Genomic DNA, 23417 nt, shown 5'->3' on the forward strand with positions numbered 1-23417 from the left:
ATGTCAATCCAGAATTGATTCAAGGTTGCTTTTAAGCCATCCATATGGCAGTTATTGACAGAAGAAAGCACTATAGCATACATTACATTTATTATTCTGAAACTTTAGGAGGGATGTAAATGGTACATCAGTTTCATGCAAACCTGTGCTGCTTAAAATTTAACTATTTACTTGCTATTTTAAGTACTCTTACTTTGCACTTCAGTCAGAAAGCATACTAACTGAGGGCACTCTTTTTAGTCATAAACGAAACTAAATCCTAATTTTTATCCTTTTTCTTTACACTAGCTTCTGCCTCCTAATAACCTGAGCCTGTAATGAAGGTTCAAAGAGAAAATGGCTTTTCACAATTAATTAAAAAAATCAAAGACATCACTTCTAACTTAAATAAAAACCTAATGAAATACAGCACTTCTGGCACACAGCAGCTCAAGCAGTAGTCACTCTCAATACCATATACTTAAAAATATTACATGTTCTAATAATAGTTAAAAATGTCAGGACATGTCCACTGGCAGACCGGAGGAGCCTAAGAGCCTTGCAGCTGAGCCCAAAGGGAAGCCCTGTTATGCTCCCAGCTTTTCCTAGCACTGAGTAGCTCCTCTTTCACTCAAGGACAGTTCACCTGTGAAACTGATCATGAGTTATTTAGTCATCACAAGGAATTTTACCATTTACATTAATTAAAACTGTTATGACATCTGTTATGCTATGAGACTAATGAAAGCTTTGAAATTTGAAGAAAACAGAAGTACTTGAAAGCACTTTTAGTCCATAATTTTTGAAGTTTTAACTAAGTTCGAGGAGAATAAAAAGAAAGTAAGAAAGAGGATTGAAGAAAATGGGGTGCAAAGGACTGAAGAAAAAGGAAAGAACAATGGAAACAGAAAGAGAAGGAAAGCATTACTTGATAGGTAAGTTTACCAGGCAACTTGCAAACGGAGAGAGTCAAAAAAGAATAGGCACTCATCTACTGTTCCATTTCAGTGAGATGCTAAATTCCTCAAGGTCAGCTCAGAACCCAGCCTGAATTTTGCTGAATCTATAAATTCTGCAGATCAGGGATCTTTGCTTCCCTACATTTTTACATACCCTGATAACATTAATTATTATGCCTCTGGTACATTTTGTAAACATTTGAGGTAATGAATCTATTACACAAAACACTGTACTACTCTCCTGCTGGGAGGCAACACCCTCTCTGAATTATAGAGAATGCAACTCAGAGTTAGGAATTTCGGTAATTTAAACTTCCTCCCACCAGCACATGCAAATGACTGCAAGTACTGACAAGAGCTGCATTCTGACAGCCCTCATATCCCTGAACGTGCTCCTGCAGCCGTCACGAGAGGCAGCAAAACACCGTGTTGGGGAGCTCACTTACTTCGTAGTTCTCTGCCTCATGAGACTGCACAGTGAACAGATCCTTTACCCATTGCTTTCAGTTTACCAAACACAACAGATTAAAAAAAAAAAAAAAATCTTAGGGACAGGCATGAGAGAAATTAGGTAAACTAGGTGATGGTAAAGAGATGCGGTGGAAATTAAGATGTCAGTTTTTGTCCCTTCTTCTGTTCCTGACTTCTGTGGACATTGCAAAGGCAATTAGTCAGCTTTGTTTTTTCCGATCTCTAAAACAGTAGGAACTGCTGATGATAAATGTGTTCAGGGATTAAATATTTGAGGGTTTCATGGAAGTGTGTGAAACATACTTCACAATCTATGACTCTCTTAGGCGTCATTTTCTAATGCCTTTCACCTTGTCCCAGATATTTGTATCAATGTCTCATGAATACAAACTGCATATAAAATACGGTTTTTGTGGGTTTTATGATTTATCTTCATTATCAACCAATCGGGAGTCATAGAGCAATATAAAATCAAGCTAAAGATTGCTTCAATAGGACAGCTAATTTACGGCAGTATTAAAACCTCCCTAGACAAGGTGTTAATGTATTCGCCACGCTTACCATTGGGAGGTTTTTTGCTAATAGGTAATGGCAATCTTTCTTGTTGCAAATAAAACACTCGTTATCTTCAAATCCACTGAGGACTTGGAGGTTCAGCCTGTTCTCTTTGTCTTTGCCTGAGATTTCCATGGTTTTGACTGCCACTACTAACTTTCCCTCTGCTTTCTCTTCTTTAGGATGATGACCTCTAGCTCTTGAAAACTTTATCTTGTATTTTCTTCCTTTCCGATGACTCTTCCTGCTCCCTCCTGGAGTACTCTGCTTTTGCTTTCCAGAACCCTTTCCTGCAGTGTGGTGCTGAGGGCTCATCGCGGTATTGCTCCGGCCCTACGACCCTCTCCACGCAGAGCAGGTGACAACAGCAGGCGCCTTACGGGAGCCTCAAGACATACGCAGGCCATTACACAGACAGCTGCAATTACTAACACTATCTATCCGGGTACTTCTCTTAGTGCTTTCAAAGGCTGCAGTCGCCTATTAAGCATGACGGGCTCCTGTAGGCGCAGCTCCGTGCCCGCGCCTTATTCCGCAACGCCGAACCCGGCACCTCCCGGCGACGGCGGCAGCGCGCGGCCAGGGGCAGGGGCAGGGGCAGGGGCAGGGCCGGGCCAGGGCCGGCCCCCTCCCGCCGCCTTCCCCGCTTCCTCCCGGCCCCGCCTGTTGATGTTTCACTTGGTTTTAATTCCCGGGTCGCAAGATGGAGGCGGTGCTGGGACGTCGGGAGCTGCTGCCGCTGTCGCTGCTGCTGCCGCCTCTGGCCGCCGCGCTGCTGGGCCCGGCCGCTCCGCTGGGACAGGTATCGCTGGGGCCAGCCCACCCCCTGCCTGCCACTGCCACTTTCCCTGCCCTTCTCCTTGCCCCTGCCACTGTCCCCGTTCCTGTCCCTCTCCCTGTTCTTGCCCCTGCCCCGCTCCCTCACGGGGGTGAGCCGGACCCTGCCGCGGGGCGACAAGGTTTCCCCTCTCCCTTTGCTGGTTCGTCTGTGTAGGATTGGATGTGCCGTGTCTGACAGGTCTGAGGGGGGGAGATGGTTACTTTTATGCAATGTAGATGTGTTTCTATTGTATTTTCAGGCTTGTCCGCCTACATCTCGATAGTTCAGTGCCGTAGAAGTATGCATTGCATTAGGTCCACATTTGCGCCTAGCCTGTTCTTGAATCGAACCAAGAAAAGGGTTTTGATGTATTCGTGTGTATCTATAAATACACAAGGCATTGTGTTGTCTGTTTTTCTGTTCCAATATCTATGCTGTAGCTTGGTGAAATCTTTTTAAAAGAGTGGGAGGAATGTTTTGGGTACTATGTAGGAGATCTTTCCAGTGGGAATGAAAAGGTTTGCCAGAGAAGCAGGTGAGCTTTGACCTCTAGAATTACAGAAGAGCTGGGTACTTCTGCCTGCACTTGAATCATGACCAGATACATCCTCTAAAATGGTTATAATTGTGAACCCAAAGTGTAAGATCACAGAGGGAAGAGTTGTGAGGGGTTTGTAGTCAAGTTGTCTAGCCAATGTGAAGTTACTGTTACCTGAGCAAATTTATCGGTCTTTTTTCCCTCCAGAGTTATTTAGTAATGTAATTTAAGTAAAACATTTCCAAGAAAGCCTGATGGAGGCCCTGGACTGGCACATCCTGTGTTACAAAGCAGGATTCATTCCTGGTCTTACTTCCTGGTTTCTGCTTCTCTGTATGAGCTTTTGAAGAGAGACCTCCTCAGCTCTGATTTCAAAACAGAGATCTAGATATTCATATACCTATAAAAGTGCCTGAATGCTTGAAGTCAGGTGCACTAAAGAGAGCCGAGGGAGCTCAACTGTGGCTACTTTGCTTATCCCTCTGAGAAAGGGACTGCTGGCTTGGATTTGTTGAAAGGCAGATGAAGTGACAGTGTAATATAGACTTATGCTCTTGCTCACCTTCTACCCAGAAACACTCACACTTCCACACTGAAACTTCAACTTGATGGCATTAAAGTTATTTATCACTACAGTTTTATAGGACACGGAGGCACATTTGTGTCTGCTGTCTTTGGATGTGAAGGCTTGAGCCGGGCACAGGGGTGCTGGGGCAGTCTCATGTAAGGCATCTTGGGGTCAGAGATGGAACAGGTGTGTTTTAGAGTGATAATATTATGGGCTTGACTTAGGAACTGGGCTGCAGTGTCTTACGGGCACAGATGTGCTGTTTGTGGGGTTGAGTTTGTCCATTTGTGCTGTACTGCTCAGGTGGTCTTGTCAGTTCATGTTTTGCTAGTTTGGAAGTGTCTGCGCTCTTTTAGCTTTATACAGGCCTGGTGGCGTAAGTATATGCAGAAAATTTCTTTTAAGAGTCAAAAAGGGGACAAACAAATTTTTACTTTAGTGGTTTTTTTCTTTTTAAATCTTAAACTTAGCAAACTAAAAACTTGTGTTTTCTCCTGCACTGTTTAGTTTTGTACATACAGGACTGGTTTTGATGCAAGAGGAACAATGTGTCTTGAGAAAGTTTTAAGTAGAAGAATCAATGTTTTTTGACACTGAGCTGTTTTTTGGTGGCCTGTTAGGAACAGAAGTGCCTAGGCAGTGGGAATAGGCAGAGTGGGAATGCCATGCTGTCAAGCTGCCTTCAGGAGCCGTGAGCTCAGTGACAGTGGATGATGGGATCAGAATAACTCTGTTGTTTCCTCAGGATGGCTTGGGACTACAGACTGGTGGGGAGCAGGCAGCATCAACATGTTCAGCTTTGTTTTGGCTGGACACCACAACTGTGCTCTATAACTGTGAGCCCACTGGCTGCACTCTACTGGTGCTTCATGTTTTGTTAACTCTTCCATGTGGGAATTAAAGCTGGTGTTAAAGTTTACCTCCTTGCTGATGGCAATAATGTTACAGAAACCGTAGTGAAAGGACTGAAAAAAAACTTAAGACCCTGAAATAGCGTTTTGTAATGCTGAAATGCTTTGTTCAGTTCTGGAATGTGAACGCCTCAATTGTTGGGCAATACTTGTCATTTCTTAAAAAAGTTGTTTGGAAATCTGGACCTTTTTTTTTTTAAACATTAGCATGTCTGGTTAGATTTTTATTTCTCCTCATAAAATTTGGATATGCAAAACTGGACTAAAAATTGATTGATTTTAGACAGAATTGAGGGGTTGTTGTTGTTGTTGTTTTGGTTTTTTTTTTTCTTTAAAAAAAATACAGGGACTGATGCAATAAGAGAACTGACCTTCACATTAAAGTAATGTTTCTGGTGCAAGGTCAGGAATAAGGTTTTGTGCTTTAGAGTATTTTTTTAATGTGCTGATAGGAACTAGCTAAAAGCAACGCTGACGCTATGTTATTTGCTTACTCTGTTTACCTCTCGATAATTTAGGCTAGCAGAGTTCTTTCTAAATAACATACTTGCCTACCAGACTTTTTTTTCTTTTTAATTCAGTTCAGTTGCCTGGAAAAAAAATGTTTTCATATTATTTGTTGCCTGCAAGAAACCTCTGTGTGGATGGGTCATTTTACAACAGCAGGAAATAATCTTCACTACATCAACCATTTGATGCAGTGAGTACAATGTATTTTAATCAAAGAAGAAACTTGTTAATAGCAACATGCTGAAATGTTTCTTCCATCACTTTATGCCAGTTTCTCTATTAACAGCCCAGCACATGTGGATTTTAGGCCTAAAAGAGCTGACATCATCTTCCTATGTGTATTTGATTAAGTTAAAGCACTATGATATCAGCAACCATGTCTCTGTGATGGGAGACTGAGTATTCACCTTTAAAACTCATGATAAAATATCATGGTATGAGTTGGTTTAATAGGGAGGATACAGAGGCAGTTCATGCTAGTAACATACATAGGGCAAAGGGAAGGATAAGCCACGTTATAGTAAGAGTCATTGCAAAACAAGGAAGGAATGAAAGTAAGTGTGCTTGTTCAGAAAAGCAAAGTAAAGCAAAAGCATCGTGTTAGATTATTATATTAACAAAGAGTTCAGCTTTAGCTAGTTAAGTAAATACTGGATGTAGTTTTCTTACCCTAAATACTGTCATGCCAAACCTTAATAGAGAAAATTTTGTATCAAAATTTTGTGAAATGTGAGGGACTAATTATTGTCCTGCAAACTTGTGAATTCTAACTTGTCATGTCAAACTTGTACCATGATTACTTCTCAATCCAGTTACGCCTGATTGCAGTTAAGATTCACCCTACAACATAGCTCTGGTTTGATTCTGACAAAAGAATTGTGTGAAGCATGGATCACAGAGCCCTCGACTGCAATATATAGTTAAACTATTTGGAGCCAGTTGTTGTCCATGTGAGTGCCAGGACTCAAGTGGAATGAGTTTGTGTGGTGGTTTTGTTTGTCTATTCAGACACTTCTTTTCCCATAATCTCTTCTCAGATGTAAGAACAAGTTATTAATTTTGTCTATTTTTTACCTCTGTGGCAACCTGCATCAGACTTTACATTTTTCAGTTGCAAACAGGATATCAGCAGTGCCTGTGTAATGCCTGTGAGAGGATTGTCTGCCTTTCAAGTCTCTGTACAGCTGGCTGTCTTACAAGGCATTGTGCCATCTGTTCCTAGGTCTGCCCACTTGGCTTCCCACAGGCCTTGTGGTGCAAAAGAGCCTTGTTTGGAGAGCCTCAGTAGAGAACAGCTGTGCTTCAAGTGGGCTGGCTGCTAGCAGCTGAATCTAGATGGGGTTCATTTGAGTGATGCAGCTGTGTAGGACTGAACAGTTACCCTGTACTGGGAGAAACTGTACAGTGCACCTCATCAGGTACTCACTGCCTGTGGAAGGAGTTTTTCCGTGATTCCTTAATCAGATAATCAGATCTGTTTGAAGTTCCTGCATGATTAGACCCATCAGCTTTGTCTTGTGTGGCATTTTTCATTAAAAAAGCAATATTAGGTGAAATGTTCTCTGTGGATTTGTGTGGCGTGGTTAGTCTTTGAGAATTAATGAATATTCTCTTTTAACTTATACCAGATGCTTTATGTTCTTTACTGACATCTTTTCCCCTTCTTGTTCTTCTGCTGCTACTGCGATTATACTGCCCCAGTTAGCAGTCCTGGGTTCTGTTGCAGCACACAGTGAAAGAGAAAAGGATTAGAAAATGATCACTACATGCTTACCTCTGCTGATCCAAGCTCACAAAAATTCAGTGGTTCACTGTAGAATATGTCATCACAGTGCTGCTGCCTAGCTGTCCTAGAACAGAATGACTTTTATTTGTGGTAGGGGTGCTGTCCTCTTTGCAGGTTCTGTGGCTATTACCGCTGTAAATATCACTGCTGGAGCACTAAAACGGGTGAGAAATCATAGGAAAACTCAGGAGAGACATTTACATCCTATAAGAGCATTAAGAATGATAGGGCCATTTTTAGTGCAGGTTGGAGTTTGTGTGAAGGCACTGATCAGCACAGGAGGGGCTAAGGGGCTGTGAAATATGGAACAGGGATCAGTACTTCAATAAGCTGAAAGCACACCCTGATTCTTAGAGACCTGGATTGCTTCTTGGGGCTGTCCTTTCATTCTGGCTCTGTTAAAGCACTGCTTTTTCACATATTCCAATGAATTCAGAACCTTTTTAATTACAGGACTGTCTGAAATTTGTGCAAACTTTCATGATATTGTTAATACTGAAAAGTGTATTGTAAGTTATACAACCAAGTTTTACACTCATAGTTGAGGCTTCTCCAGGAATTGATGGTGCAATAGTATGGATTTCTGCAGAGTTCCCATGTTCTGCTCTCAGTGGCTTTGTTACTGCAGGATTGGCAAACTATGCGTTTACAAAATTATGAAGTACATAACCACAAGACAAATCTACAAAGCACTATAAAACACCTTCTTCCCCTCCACCCTCAGGTTGTGAATTTTATTATGGCAATATAAAAAAAAATTTCCTCTGTTGAAATTAATGGATGTTCTGTAAGTCTGTGAGTCTTCAGCCCTAGGATTGGAAAGATGGGGATTTGAGTTATCACTGGAGCACTTTCTAGCAAGTGTGGCTTGTCAGACCAGGCATTTCATCCTGAAAGCCTGGGACAAGAGCTCTTGGCCTGCCACATGTGTTTCCCTCCCTGTTAGGAGGCATAAACAACATATGGCTCTTGAGCACTTTCAACATGCAGATACTGAAGGGGTACCAGTCAGGTTTCTGATAACAGGGGCAGTGCCATGCATCACCTGTTCCCTGCTGGGGGTGAAAGTGGATCAGCTGGGATGGTGCTCTGCTCTCCTGTGAGCTGCTGCTTCCTTTCCCCCAGCACTCCTGCCCAGCTTTTCATTGCATTTGGCATGCATCTGGTGGTTTTTGCCCTCCTGTAGATTTTGGTATGGGGTGTGTAGGGTCAGGAAGATGGCCACAGCAAGACCCATTGAGTTTTGAGTGTGACACTGCAGGAGAGACCAGTGGGAAGCCATGGGAAGACAGCAGTGTGAAACTAGCCTTCAAGGAAGGGTTAAGACTGAGCTGGAATACTGTTATTTTCCGTGGGGAAATATGAAGACTAATGAACAACCTGTTCATAAATTGCAAAAGAAGAACATATGACAACTGAGTAGAATGGATGTACAGCACATGGAAAGATATCAGTAGAATTTGTTGGATCTGGATGTGAACAGACTAGTCACAGGAATGGCAACAGCATGAGTTCTCTGTTGTGTGTGATCAAAAAATTGCAAGGGTCATGATACAGCTGCTGTAGGGGAATATTAATCATTGCTCTGAGTTATTGAGGAGCTTTATGAACCTGTACCATTAAGGAGATGCATCACCATCACCTGAGATGATGGTGAGGACAGACATCTCCCAAGGAGATGCTGCAAGGACAGAGACATCACGCAGCAGAGGCAGTCCAACAGTCTGTGTCCATCAGAACAAGGAGCCCGGCTCATTCCTCCCAGCTGTGTTCTTGGACCTCTTGTGCTTGTCTGGCTCTTCCTTGCTTGTTCAACTGACAGAAAAATAGTCTGGCAAAAAAGGGAAAATTTTTGTACCATTAATGAGCTAAATTACCTCGCTGACTTGGCATGGATGAGAGGGGAGGATGATGTGTAGGAGAGATCTGCACTCTCAGTAGCAGAGGCAGCAAGTGGTTAAACTGGCTTATTTGTCTGCACCTTACCATCTGATTTTTGAACCTGTGACAGCACAGAAGAGATCAACTGAAATATTTCATTTCTTAAACATTTAATGTGCTCTTCAAGTGCAAGTTCTAAGTATGTTCTGGAATTCATGACAGTGCTTGTGGATACTGTGTCAACGGAACTGACAGCTGTTTTGAAGGAAATGAATCATTGTATGTATAGCTCACTCTGTACATATAACAGTCAATTGTTGAGCATACCTAGCTTCCTTCATGCCCTTCACTTTCAAATAAAGCATTTGATTTAAAGAAAAAAGGTAGGAGGGGATTTTCCTATTTTTCATCAGTCCTTTCCTTTTTCTTGTAAACTGAGTCACTTTGTAGATGTTGAAAAAAGATTGCAAAATACTTTCTGTGAAAAAAAATTGAAATGTAAGTTGTGGCTTAAAAAATGAAGGACTGTTAAGACTTCCTGGAAAATCCCATCTTTTGTGCCCTTTGAATTCCCAGAAAACAGAAAAACCTAGGAAGTAATGATACAAAGTTTTGGTAATCTGGTAAAGAGTTTGAGAGTATAAAAGACTTAAGAGTTCTGAATGCTAAGAGCTAAAAGATCTAAAAGTTTGGTGGATTTTTATTTTGTTATTAATACACACAATTCTTAAAATATGAGAAGAAAATAAGTGGTTTGAGGAAATTACAGTAAGACAGGATAGAATACATCCTATGTTTATACAGTTAATCCAGTTTGTATTTTGAGTTACAGACTTCAGTTGTCTGACTAACTTGGTAATTTTCATTTACTGTGAATAGCTAGGATTTAAGTTTTGAGGAAAAGTCAATATAAAAACCTATTTCATAGGAGGGGCATTGAGGAAGAGATTTCTCTTTGGTCTCGGTGGCCTTCCTACTGATATGGCAAATGGGTCTGGGCAAAGGGGAAATACAAAAAATTATTTCCAAGTCACTTCCAACCCAAAGGCTATCTGTGTTAGGTTTTAAACTGTTCTTCTCATGATGCCAGATTGCAGCTGAATTAGACTTGGATGTTGTTTTTCAGTTTTTGACAGTTCTGGCTACTTGAGTGTGCTCATTAACACCCATTGTTTCAATGCTTTTTTGACATTGTAGTCACACTTCAGCAGCTTTCTGTTCATGAATGGGGCTGTATTATGCTAGGTACTGTGTATTTCACATATTTTCTGGCTAAAAATTTAGTGTTGTGTAAAAATGCTAAATGAAAAGTCTTTTTGTGTCTTTACATTTTTATTTATTTTAAATTCTGAGCATGTTCAACTTTTTATTGAGACATGACTCACTTTTTAACTGTTGGTTGTGAAACCATGACCCAGCTACAAAGCTAAAGAAGATGCTGAGGGTATGGAGACATTTTCCAGAGGAAAATGGATCACAGAATCACCGAATCATTTAGGTTGGAAAAGACCTCTAAGATCAAGTCCAGCCTTTGACTGACCACCACCCAGTCAACTAGACCATAGCACAAAGTGCCACGTCCAGGTGTTAATGAAATGAAGTTGTAATGATTTAAGGCTCCCCACAAGGCAAATATGGAGCTTAACATTGTTTTTGAAGAGGCGTCTGAGAAAAGCAGTGTGGCAATCCTTACTTTTGGCTATGTGCAAGCGAGATTTGATTTTTGTATGAAGTATTTTTCAGGGGCAGACCTGGGAGATTTAAGGTCCCATTTGCAAAGCAGTCCCTGAAATTACAAGGGAGAAATGAGAGGACAGAATGAGTGATTCCATAAATTACAGCAATTAGGGTTTGAAAGAAAGAAGCAAATCCCAATTATCTGCAAGTTTGAGGTGTCCCATGTGGTATAATTTGGGAATCATAACCAAAGAAACAGGATTACTGCTGAAAAAACTGAACGTTCTTTACTATAGACTAACATGTATTAAACTTCACTTTGAAGACTAACTGGAGTGCTTAAAAAAACATTTACAGAGAATCTGATTTTTACCTTTTATGGTCTATTATTTTTCAGCTAATATGAGAGACTTCCATTATATCCTTGTGAAACAAGTGATGATGATGATGATGATTTTTATTATTTTATCTTTATTACAAAAAACCAGAAACCATACATAGGGAGATGCAGATGTCATTCTTTCTCATCAATACTCTATTAAAAAGAGGGGTGAAAAAACCAGACTAATCCTTACATGAAACAAGAAAGCGTATTCCTTTTTCTTCTATCTGCTGGATAGAAAGCCTGGGAATGCGCCAGGAGAGTGCACGAAAGTTGCCTGCAGTGGCTTATGTGTTTTCTCAAACTTAGATCTCTTCTCACTGTTTTTTTCCAGGAAGCAATCAGAGTTGGTGTTACGATGCTGAACACCAGTGGAGAATTTCACAAAGGACAGGTTTGTCTGGTTTTTCTATTTATTCAGTGAATTAATATGTAGCAAAACAAAGTCTGCAGCAGCTGCAGATATATCCTTTATTCTGACGTCAGTCAGTATGAAGTGTGTTCCTCTGAGAGTAGAGTTGCAGCACAGGAGCAGGAAACATACACTCATTCTGGCTGTCTTTCTTTCAGGTTCTGTTTAATATCACCTATGTTAATGGACAGGTATATCTAAATGACTTCCCCATGAAAAGCGGGGTTGCCCACATAACATGTCAAACAGTAATATGTGAGTATTCTCTTTTCCTTGTTTTTAAAAAGTTTCTCCTACCCCCGGGGTATTTGGCTTCCCTGTTGTCTATTAACCAAAGCTTACAATGGCTATGTGTTCTGTATTTTGCAAACCTGAGCATTGTAGAAGCAAAACATTTCCCAAGGTAGGACAATTTTTGTGTTGAAATGGATCAGAAAAATCTTACTGCCTTCATCTCAAGTCACATTAACAGGCTTGTGTGTAAATGGTCTAATCTGAAATCCAGACTTTGCCCATCTTTTCAAAAGAATGTTTTGCACTACAGGCTAGACAATGTAAACAGAAGGATGCAACTCCACCCTGCTAATGGCTGTGTCCCTAGGTTGTTTGGCACATATTCAGAAGGAGATTCAGTAACAAAAGTATGAATTGTTGTTAGGAAGATCTTTTAATGATCTCACTTCTGTGTCTATTAGACAAACAAGTTTCTACTGGATAAGGTATTATAGCACAAATACAGCACTTTTGCTAGGGTGCTGCAGTGGTTAATGACTTCAAATTGTCTTGAAACTGCTATTTTTCTTCTGATTCAATGCCACATTTTTTGTGAAAAAACAGAAAGTACTGTGATTTTTTTGGAGATCCACAGAGCATAGTGTATAATTAATTAAACAAAGACCATTATGCTTATTTGATTTAAGCTTCTGTTGTATTGAGAACGATCTGCTGTTGCATCAGGTTCAGTCAATCTCTAGGTTGATTTCTGAGGTCATCCTCATCAGGCACTTACAGAATACTAACACTTTTTCAAATTGCTTCTCTGAGTCATAACCTTCTTTCTTGAACCCTTCTTTCCCAAGCATCATCAATTATTAATTTGACTTCTTTTCTGGAGAGGGAGAGCAGTAATCAATTTCTCTTTTTCTGGTAAAAAAACATGGCAAAATGTCATTTACTTGCAAAATAACTCAGTCCAGAAAAATAGATATGATTTTATTGACTAATTCTGAGAGGTCCTGAACACTCTTCTGTAGTTCATATTTATTTCCCAAATCATAGTTTTATAGCTTTCACTGACTAGTTTTGAATCTGAAACAGTGAGGAAAATACTGATTTGACCTGAGAACTAGAAACCTGGAACTGTCTCTCTTGTTTGGGTCTGAGTCCCCAGCACAGCACCTTCCTCTGTTACCTGTAATGTAATGTTTATACTGTTTACTTACTAAATTATTGACAACAGATTCAGGTAGTATTTGTAAAATGCTGAAGAAATATCAAGATACTTTCTGATAGAGGGGGGAAATACTCCTGAATGTATATAAAAACAAAACTTGACCTTAATAATCATGCTTTGGAATATTACAGATGACATACTCTGACATAATTGTCAGATCATTCTTGGCACCTACATCCCCACTTGAAGTACCCCCAAATGTCAGTTTTGGAAGTGTATCTGTCACTCCTGTGCATGTAGTGGTGGTTAAGCAGCCTGACATATGGTAAAAGCTGAGAGCACAGGGAGCTTCTGCTGCTTGGCATCTTAGGGGCTTTGGGCCTTTAATGCATGCTTACTGCTCTAAATCAGAAAACACTCAGCAACCAGGTTAGTGCCCTGGCTCACACCTGTAGGGAACTTTCTCTCCTTCTGCCACTAATTTTGGCAATGAAAGATATTACTAAATTATGCCAAAAAGTATTCTACATTTTAAATAAGCAAAACAGCTTTATGAGGACAGGGATCACAGCATAAAAGTAATGGACACAATGAGTAGTTACTGTGTGACTGAGAGACCCAAGTCGAGCCTTACCCCACGTTACCTGACAGGCTCAGCACTGCAAGTGACACACACAGCACCAAAGGCTTAGCAGCAGGGAGGGTTTGGTCTCAGTTCATGTCCCTTGCTGCCTGAATGCTGAAGAGACCCTTCACTCTTGTGCTTCTGCAGGACTTCAGTTCTAGCATGCCCTCACCTGAAGCAGAGGTGTGCTAATTGGGAGAAGGATACTAAGACTATGCAGAAACAGCCAGGGTAGAAAGGCAGTTCTGTGTGTACTTGTAGAATATTAAGTTTTTGAAATAGGTGAAAGTTTTTGGGTAGGAAGAGAGGTTGAGGTGTCACCAATCACATATGAAAACAGAGAGGGGGACAGAAAAATATGTAGGAGGGAACTGGCACTCATCTTGAGTAGTAGATGCAGTGTGCCTGGAAAAGAGCATATTTGCTTCTGTATTCAGAGGAAGAGGAATGTTGTGCAAACCAAGATGTTTACACAGGTGGCTGGCTAGGCTGTGGCATTACTCTTACGAACTTCTTTGGACAACTAAAATACAAATGCAGCAATAACCAAGCCAAAGAGCTCTGCTTAGAGTGCTTAGATGCAAACCTCAGAGGAAGAGATGCAGATGCGACATTGTTTGCAGGCTGCCTGAGTCAGGGGATTGTACAGCTCTGCTGTGTTACGAGACCTGCTCTGAGTTTGATTTGGTGAAAAAATCCTGGCATCTGTTTTACTTGTTGCCCAGATTAGTACTGGTTGTAAAAGCAGTTACTGGAAGTGTTTAAGGACATCAGCATAGCACAGACTTGGCTACTGCTGTTCTGGCATCTCTGGTTTGAAGCTAGTGGTCCCCTGACTTCTCCATTCAGGTGCTACATGTGCAATGGCATCTGTGTCAGAGTTGCACCTGTTTTCTCTATGGCTGGGTCCTGCTTTCTGGTTGAGGTGGTTTCTCTTTGAAAATTGTGACATTGTGTGTTGACAGTGGAGAACGGAAGCTTGGATAACTTACCGGATCAGCAGCGCCTGGGAACTGTCAGTGTTCGCATCATGGTTCATGAGTGGCCTTTGGCATCCACTTCTGATTTGCACCGGATTGTCATTCAGGAAGAAGTGACAGAAATTGATGGAAAACAGGTAAAAAAAAACCCTGCTGCAACATTCTGCTTGTTTTTAATTTAGGAGAGGCAAGTAGTTCCCAAGAATTAAAATGTTTTCATGTATCTAGCTGGTGATTAGAACACAAAGTATATAATTAATGTTAACTAACACAGTACTGAGGGAGATAACAGCAAAGTTGGCAGTATATTAGTGGGGCTGTTTCAAGAGGAAACTTCAAGTTTTAATGCTTCTATTCATATTTTCATAATTATCATTAACTGTATCACATGCTCTTTGAATACGTGAACTTGTGCAAGCAAAGCCAGACTCACAAGTGAGAGCTGATTTACAAAATAATGTACAAAACAAACAAAAGGGGCATGGGCTCATTCTGAGTCCTGAGGTTTTCCCCATTGTTTATTCCAAGCTAACAAAAGGTTTCAAGCATGTAGAATGGGCAACAGCTTGCAGCAGGAAACTCTTACGGCAGGTGGGCTTATTGTGAAAGCCCACTACACCTGAGAGCTAAGCCTTAGAAGATTTTGCATAGAAGATAATTTGAATCTTGATAATGAACATGGACTTTGAGATGAACAAACACCTCCACCCCCTCAATTCTAACTGTATTTGCACAAATACCAGTGAATGTGAGGCGTTGCAATTCTAGCTGAGATTGAAATGTGCAGAACTGAGTTCTCAAAATCACCTGGATGGTGTAGTTGATTAACTAACTAAAGAGGCTCTGTAGAGAAGATCCAGATGCTGAAGCCAGCAGCAGTGTCATATTTCTGTTTCTGCACATCTGCATCTTACAGGTGCGCAGGCTTTTTTGAATCTGGCTTATGTTCTGCTGCCTTTTTCTTTTTTTAAAGGATTATGATGATAATACCATTGATCCTTGATTAATTGGTCAGCATGTAGTATTTTTTACAGGGATCTGTATCATGTCAGAATCTTACTCTGTTAATGAAAAGCCCCACTGAGAGGTCTGTAGCTTTTCCAATGACGTCTTTATCCCACTGGTAATAGCCTAAAATACCGTGGTTTGATTCAGTTATTACACAACAGTGGCATTGTATTTCAGGCCTCAAACTAGACATCACAATGCATTTCAGATTTTCATAGGGACCTAGTAAGAACAACCAGAAGGCTAATACTGTTTCCTTGATTGTTCCTTTAAGTCAAAAGCAGTCTCACATAAGCACAGTAGAGGAGCAGAATCACCTCCCTCACCCTGCTGGCCACACTGCTTTTGATGCAGCCCCAGGATACAGCTTGCTTTCTGGAATGTGAGTGCACATTGCCAGGTCATGTTGAGCTTTTCATCCACCAGCACTCCCAGGTCCTTCTCTCTAAGGCTGCTCTTTTTCCATTCTCTGCCCAGCCTGTACTTGTGCTTGGAATTGCCCCAACCCAGGTACAGCACCTTGCACTTGGCCTTGTTGACATTCATGAGGGGTCCACCTCTCAAGCTTCTGTAGCTGCTTCTGGATGGCATCTCCTCCCTTCAGCAGGTTGACCACAACGTGTCATCAGCAGACTTGCTGAGGGTGCACTCAGTCCCACTGTCCATGGTGCCAGCAAAGTTGTTGAATAGCACCAGTGCAAATACCCATCCCTGGGCACACCACTTGTCACTGATCTCCATTTGGATATTGAGCCATTGACTGCAACTCTAGAGTGCAACCATCCAGCCAATGCCTTATGCACTGCCTGGTCCATCTCTTCAGTGCATGCCTCTTGTTTGGAGACAAGGATGTCAAGCAGGACACTGTCAAATGTTGTGACACTTGGCTTTCAGCTTTTGGAAAAAAACAATGCTCCTGCAAAAGCAGAAGTGTCAGTCTTGCCTCAGCAACACTTTCAATGTTTGCAAATGCTTTCATTACATACTTGAGTTTTCCATGCCCTAAAATGCCTCAAGAGGATAGTGATGTACTATGTAAGACTTGGTTAAAAGCCCATGGATTGACTACCACATGCTTTTGCAGGGAGAGGGACCTTGTCTGTTCAGCATATTTTCTGATATGGTATGGTCTGCAGAAGTGTGGTATGTAAAAACAAAGAGTACTAATTCATGTTATAACAGCCCTATGTCTACATCTTAGTGGCTTGGAGATTTCTGGAATGTACTGGTGTCCTCTGCCAGCCTGCTTCAGTCTTGCTTTAAACTCAGTAATGTCATGTTTGCATCTCTTGTAGGTTCAGCAGGAAGAAGTAACAGAAATAAATATTTTAGTAAAGGACCTGAGAGTACTTAGGCATTCCAACTACACCGTCCCTTTGAAAGAGAGCATGCTGTATTCCATGCCAAGGGACAACGACGTGTTATTTACACTGCCCAACCTCTCAGGAAAAGGTATCTCTCGGCTGTTAAGTAGTATTTTCATCCATATTTGATGTATTACTTTACAGGGTAAAAGAGCATCATTAGTCCCTTGTTTTATGTAGTGAAACAGTTTCTTCATTAACAGGGAAGAGTTTTATTTTATACGGCTTGGTTTTTATTTTTTTTAAACACCTAAATTCAGCTCTTGTTATTAGGTATTTTGTTTGTTTTCAAATCTGTTCTCCTTTGAAGTCCTTGATACTTGGCAATCTGCAGTCCAGACATCTGACAGGAATAAATTTCTCTCTCAGATCTATGATGGAAGTTTCCCTAAAGCTCCCCTTATTTCCTGAGAATGAAAGAGAAAACTGTAGAGGAAATACCTGTCTGGGTTAATTCCAAACTACAGAACAGTTCTCTGTAATTAAACTTGAATAACTTAAAAGCAAGAGAAGTTATTTGGTGCCTTAATTTTGTTTCAGTTTTGTTTCATCAAAATCTCCCAAGGATTTAATTGGAGTAGAATACTTTGATCTAGTCTATAACCTTTTAATCTGATGACAGCTGAAATTTACAGCTAAGGGCATAGCTAAAGGCTGCACTGTAACACTGTTTCTGCTTCTTATCAAGTTCACTACTCGAGTCAAAAGAAAGAGAAGCCTTCTGTGTTCTTGCTGTAATTGTCTCAGGAATGTACAGTAGAGAAATGCAGCATGTCTCTATTTTCCTGCAGAGTGAGTCAAATAAAAAGCAAGCTCCCCACTAAATCTAGTTTTCTTCTTCAGATATTCAAGATCCATTGCAAACTACCAGTCAGTACCTCATCCAGCAAGTAGAAACTACAGTGGATGAAGAGACATTACCTGGCAAGTTACCAGAGACCCCTCTTAGGATAGAACCTCCATCTTCTTACAAGGTGCTTTTGTTGTTTTTTTGTTTGGTTTAATTACTAGTATAACTGTTAGTTTATAAGTACAGTTATTTAAAGACAGACAACCACTAAGACCAGTGGACTTCTGCAGATAAACAAACCCCAAATAAACCAAAAAATGCCCCCACCTAAATTACCCTTCACCAGTGACAAGTCCAGTAGGAATCCAATGGGCTTCTGAATCCTGCAATGTTCTGACCACACAGATACGTCATGATAGTCAGTTGTGATATTTACATTATACAGAGCTAAGAATTTATGACAATTTCAAATATTGCTTAGCTTTAAATTACACCATTTTCTTCTGACTCTGCTCAAGTGCTTACTCCTCTGGGAAATAGACCACTGGTCTTACCTGCTGTAGGAAACACAGTAAGAGCTGGAGAAGTTTCAATTCCATCTTAGGCAAGGATGGGTTTCATGGCCTCCTCTGTGGACAAAACACTCACCATTATAACCTACTGCCTGCTCTGTTCAAGTGGCCTTTATTTTCCAGAGGGGCCCTTAATGAACACAGAACTAAACCTTCACCTGTTTCAAACTTTGAAGGATAAAGATAGCTGAGCCACCAGTCAATTCCATCGTGCTTTTATGTATGTTTAAGCATGTATGAGTTTAATTTAAAATTATCACCATGTAATGTGATTTATCGGTAGCTAAATAAAACCCCTGAAAACCCAGCAGTTAATTTGTTTTGCAATCTGTCTTTGTCTTTTTACCTGTTTGTAGGTGATGTGCCAGTGGGTGGAAGACTTGAGAAAAGGGTTGTGCAGATTCTGGTTTCAATCTTTACCTATCTTGTTTAGTTTCATGGAAGTTGTTGTTGTTGGAGTTGTTGGAGCAGCTCTTATTATCAAAGTCTTAAAGGTGATTCTCCCTTCCTGTGAAAACAAGTAAGTAATTTTTGTAATTGTTTTTTTTTTGCTGTGATGAAAGCAAAACAGTGACTTAAAAAAATCTTTGAAGCAGCCCCACTCTGTAGGAAAATGGTGGCAACAATTCAATGAGAAAGCTAGTGGTAACTTTCCATTCCAAGTGTACTTCAGACACATAGGCATTTCAGAGAAAGATGGGAAAGTATTTTGATGGAAATATCTTTAGCTGAGCTGTCACACTGCCAAATTTTTATCAAGTCTTCTAGGGACTAGGTTGTGAGACACTATTAACATAGTTCCAAGAGAGGAGGGTAGAAACTAGAGCTAAACAATTCCAACATCCCTAAATCTTACACTCCTATGGTGTTGGAGTTTTACAGTAGCTCTGAAAGGCCTCAAATTTGGCTTTCCAAATTTGCATGGGAATTCTCCAAGGGAATTCTACCTCTGTAGGCAGCTTCCAAGCCACAGTAACTGGTGCTGGCAAGGGGCCACAAATAAAGCTGATTGCCTGCAATGGCTGATTCCACATGGTATGTTACCAGCAACACCAAGATTTTTTGGGAAAGCAAGGTCTCAGAACAAGGGGTGGAAAGATGAATTAGTAACTGCAGGTAATAAATCAGTGTAGATTTAGTGCTGGAATGGGCAAGCACGTGCACTTCAAAGCAACCTTAGTCAGCTCTGGAAGAGCTGATCAGCTGTGCCTCTGAATGGCCCTGCATGCAGTTAATTCATGTGTCCACTCAGGGGTACGAGTGGCCTTGGTCCTTCAGACAGACCAGAAAAATGGAGGGTTGAAAGATCAGGAAGGTTGGAAACTGCAGTGATAAAAGGGGCAGTGCTTCCCCTGACATTTCACACAGCGTGCTGTCAGATGGGAGGGCTTCCCTGGCTAGGGCAGAAAGAGTGGAGAAACACTTTGTACTTCCCCCAGCAGTAAGTAGCGTAACACTGCCACATGTGAAACTGAACTAAGTAGAACTAAGAAGAAAATTCTAATCCCAGCAAACTGTTCAGCAAAGTGGCTGATGGCCTGTCCATAGCAGAGGTCAGTATAGAGCAGAGGAACCAGCTTGCAGTAATTTCCAGTTGGAGAACATGGGGCTTATTCATGCCTTGTTAAATAAATTGAACCATCCCCTCCACTTTAAAAAAACAAACCAACCCAAAAAGCCCCCAAAAAACAACCCCTAAAGCACATAGTTATTTTCTGCCTACCTGTGTAAAGTGGTCCTCTAAAAAACGGCAAAAGTTTAACTCATTATTGTGAACTAGTAAGAATGAGCAGAACATCTCATCTGGTGAATGACACAGTTGCAGATGTGAGTCTTGGAGAATCAGCTGTAGGTCCTGACAGCAGACAGTTGTAGGCTACTATGAAACTGAGCAGATAGAGCCTACACTGCTGACATTTCAGACGTAGAAACTGGGCAAAGGGAGCCCTCAGAAACTGCAGCCAGTACATTTTGGAAGCATTTTTCATTGCAGCTTCATGTAAGAGATATTATGAAGTTACTACTTAGTTGATGCATTGATTTAAACTAAGTTTGGGGAGTTTAAGTCTAATTTTTAGAACACAGAATTGTTTTGTGTCTTGTTTTCTAATGCCAGGTAACTTTACCTTTCAGAGGCATCCTTTTCCTGGATCAAGTCAGCTTTGTACCTGTGACTGCCATCAGCCTGCCTTCAGAACTTTCAGACAGGAAAAATAATTTAGATGAGAAAGCATGTACTTAAAACTGTTATTTACTTTGGAGTTACTGGTTTTAAAAACACACTTTTAGTTGATCTGATATTTGGCACCTGATCTTAATACCTTGTTTATTTCCTACTAAGAAAACTAAGTCAGTTGATTAATTGATAAAGGGCCACTCAGGCCGAGGCCCAAAGCTGACTTCCTTGTGCCTCTCCATAAACAAGCAGCCTTTCCAGAAGCTTCAAAATGGAACAGCTGCCTTTTCAGAAGCTTCAGAATAGAGCAGCTTTCCACCCTGAGGGCTACCATTGGTTTTAACTTCTGTGAAGTCACTTTTCCACACCTCGGACAGGATCCTGGCTGCCTTCATGCCCATAAACCAAGTCAGCTGTCCTGACTTAGCAAGACGATGAAATTCAGGGTGTCCTTAAGTCCACAGATAGCATTCCTCAGAAAAAGATGAGGGAATATTGCAAACATCAGCTGTGCCTGCAAACCTAAGCAAAGCTGCCCCACCTGGTTCCAGCTCTCATAGGATCGAGTGTGTCTTGCAAGGAAGATACCACTACCAAACATTTGTGTTACTCAAAAGATCTGGCATTTTATATATGCAAAACAAAAATCTAAAAGGCAGATTTATATTTCAAGCACTTTACATTTTTATGGTCCCTTCCACTCATAAAAATTGTTAGCCATTGTAACCAGCTTGCTTTTTATATCTGTGACAGCAGTACTCTATGAAGTCCCAAGAGAAAAACAAAAAATTCCATTAAAGTCTACAGAAATACTGGCTTACCCTTGCTGAGTAGGCCCAGTCTGCTCATGCCAGTTTGTACTGTTAACATTTTTCAAATAAACATTTAAATTGTTTATTAATCTGTGTTCATGTGTGCATTTATAGTTAGGTAAAACAGCACTTTGCCAAACATTTCAGACGCAGGGCACCGTTTCTTTCTTAGCTTTTCATTCATAATAGTTCTTCCTTAGTGCACAAGCACCAAGTAGGAATTATGCTGCAGATGGAAACTCAGCAGCTGTTTGCACGTGCTCTTTGCATCCCTCCTTATGAAACTGGAAACCAAGCACCTGCAACAGCCACAAGGAGATTTAGCTGTTCGAAACAGCTGCAACAAATGCATGGTTAAGCCTGAGAAAGTGTTGATACTGCTTCAAAACTTGGCTGATTTCTGTGAAGTTAGGAAGTACCAGGAAAGAAGTACCACCATGAGGTTACTGAAATTCTAAAAACAGTGCAAATCTTGAATACAGGAACTGCCAGACAGTTTCTGCTGCTTTATGAAGCTGGAGTTACCAAGTCTTAAAAAACTAATAGCATTTGTGTTTCTGCTTTAGCATGCACATGGTTTTCCCAAATCACAAGTCTCACGCCTTTCAGAGGCGTGCTACTCTGACCTAGCACCACTCTGAACTATTTTGTAAATAGATTTAAAAACCACCTCAGCCAAGACAGTAAGGAAAGGGCAACTGTCCTGCATGCCAGTCATGGTAGGTCTCATTTTTCCAGACAGGAACTGATCAGGATACATGTGCCCTCTAGGGGAAGGAATTGGGGTGGGGGACTGGGAACTGAAAAAAAACCCTAACAAAACCCAGCTACCCAAAAACATCACTGGTAGGATGGGAGCAGGTTTTTAGAAAGAGCAACATCATCTCTCAAACTATGGCTCTCACTGCAGCCCTTCTTGCCCTCAGAACCACGTATCACCATGTTGAGTGTTCCAAACCAAAATGAACCTCTGAGCTACAAATTCAGCTTCTACCACCTTTTCCTCCCTGTACCACACATTACAGAGATGGTAATTTTGTTCATTTAGAGTGAACAGGGCTGGTTGAAAACTAAACTACTGCTTTTAAATTGAGATTTACTTTAGAAGTTCTCAAAATGTATCACACTTAGTCTAAGTGGCCCCTTACTGGACTGCTGCCAAGGACCAAAGCTTGCCTACTCTCCCTTCTTACGCTGGGGATAGATTGAGTATTTTGGGTTGTTTGCAGTGAATTATGAGAAAAAAATCTCCTCCTGCAACAACAGCTGACAGCTACACTCTCACCCTAACATACAAACAGGAAAATAAATAGAACCCACGTCTTCAAAATCTTGCATATTTTTATTAACTCTGACACATATGGCTATCCGAAAGTAGTAAATTTGTTTTCCATTCTGGAAATGGAAGTCTATAAATGTACATACCTGTACACTCACCTCAACTTTTCCCTTTTATTTCTGGGTTCATCATGCCAGGTCACCCAGGGATTCAGGAACTCTACAAGATCTGTGTCATACTTGAGCCCCTCATTGTTGAGGCTGCTGGAAGTCCCTTTTCAGCGTGTCCAGCTGTCACTCACAACACAGTGATGAATGGCATGTACACAGCTGTGTCTTTGAAATGCACTTGCCTCCTACTCAGACTGCAACTTTGCGTTACCATTTGTCCTTCCCACCTACCTTGCAGCATCTGAAGAGACATTTGAGCAGGAATTCCACAGCCAGCTTTATACAGCATGTATCTACCAGCTGGAAAAAGTCCAGACCTATTTGATTCACAAAAAATCATGACGTTTACCCATAAGCAGACCTACAGCTGGCTCCACTGGGAGGAGCTGGCAGGAAGACGAGTTTCCAAAATAGTAGATGATGAACAGAAATTAAAGGTGTTTTAGTTACAATTACCACTGTTCAGCAAAATCTAAATCACCTGGATGGTTACTGCAGAACCATTCTCAGATAACTGCTTCTACATGCCACTTACTAAGTGATGAAAAAAGAGAATTTAGATGTCAACTGTAAAGTCAGGGTTATCAACTGAGCACAAACACAACACATGCTGCCTTATCAGAACAGCCTTACCAGAATAACCGTGTAAACCAGGACCCAACTCACCAGTCTGGAGTTTTGCTGCTTGCAGTACCAGACAGTCAAGGAAGAAAAACTATTTCAGAATTAATGCCAGAAAGCTTTTCATTTCTCAAACTAACAAGGAAACTACACCTGTGACAGCATCACTGCTGGCTGC

General features: G+C 41.0%; 1 protein-coding gene across 1 annotated transcript; it reads left to right on the top strand.

Moving 5' to 3' along the window:
• The first annotated feature begins 2627 nt into the window (after window positions 1–2627).
• GINM1 (glycosylated integral membrane protein 1) lies at window positions 2628–21258 on the top strand. The gene is made up of 8 exons (XM_048298744.1): window positions 2628–2766; window positions 11372–11431; window positions 11608–11704; window positions 14433–14584; window positions 16751–16907; window positions 17663–17793; window positions 18538–18701; window positions 20315–21258. The coding sequence occupies exons 1-8, from the start codon at window positions 2668–2670 to the stop codon at window positions 20421–20423; spliced, it is 969 nt and encodes a 322-aa protein (XP_048154701.1). The 5' UTR covers window positions 2628–2667; the 3' UTR covers window positions 20424–21258.
• The last annotated feature ends 2159 nt before the right edge of the window (window positions 21259–23417 follow it).

Source organism: Corvus hawaiiensis, chromosome 3 (assembly GCF_020740725.1).
Source record: "Corvus hawaiiensis isolate bCorHaw1 chromosome 3, bCorHaw1.pri.cur, whole genome shotgun sequence".
Lineage (NCBI taxonomy): Eukaryota > Metazoa > Chordata > Aves > Passeriformes > Corvidae > Corvus > Corvus hawaiiensis.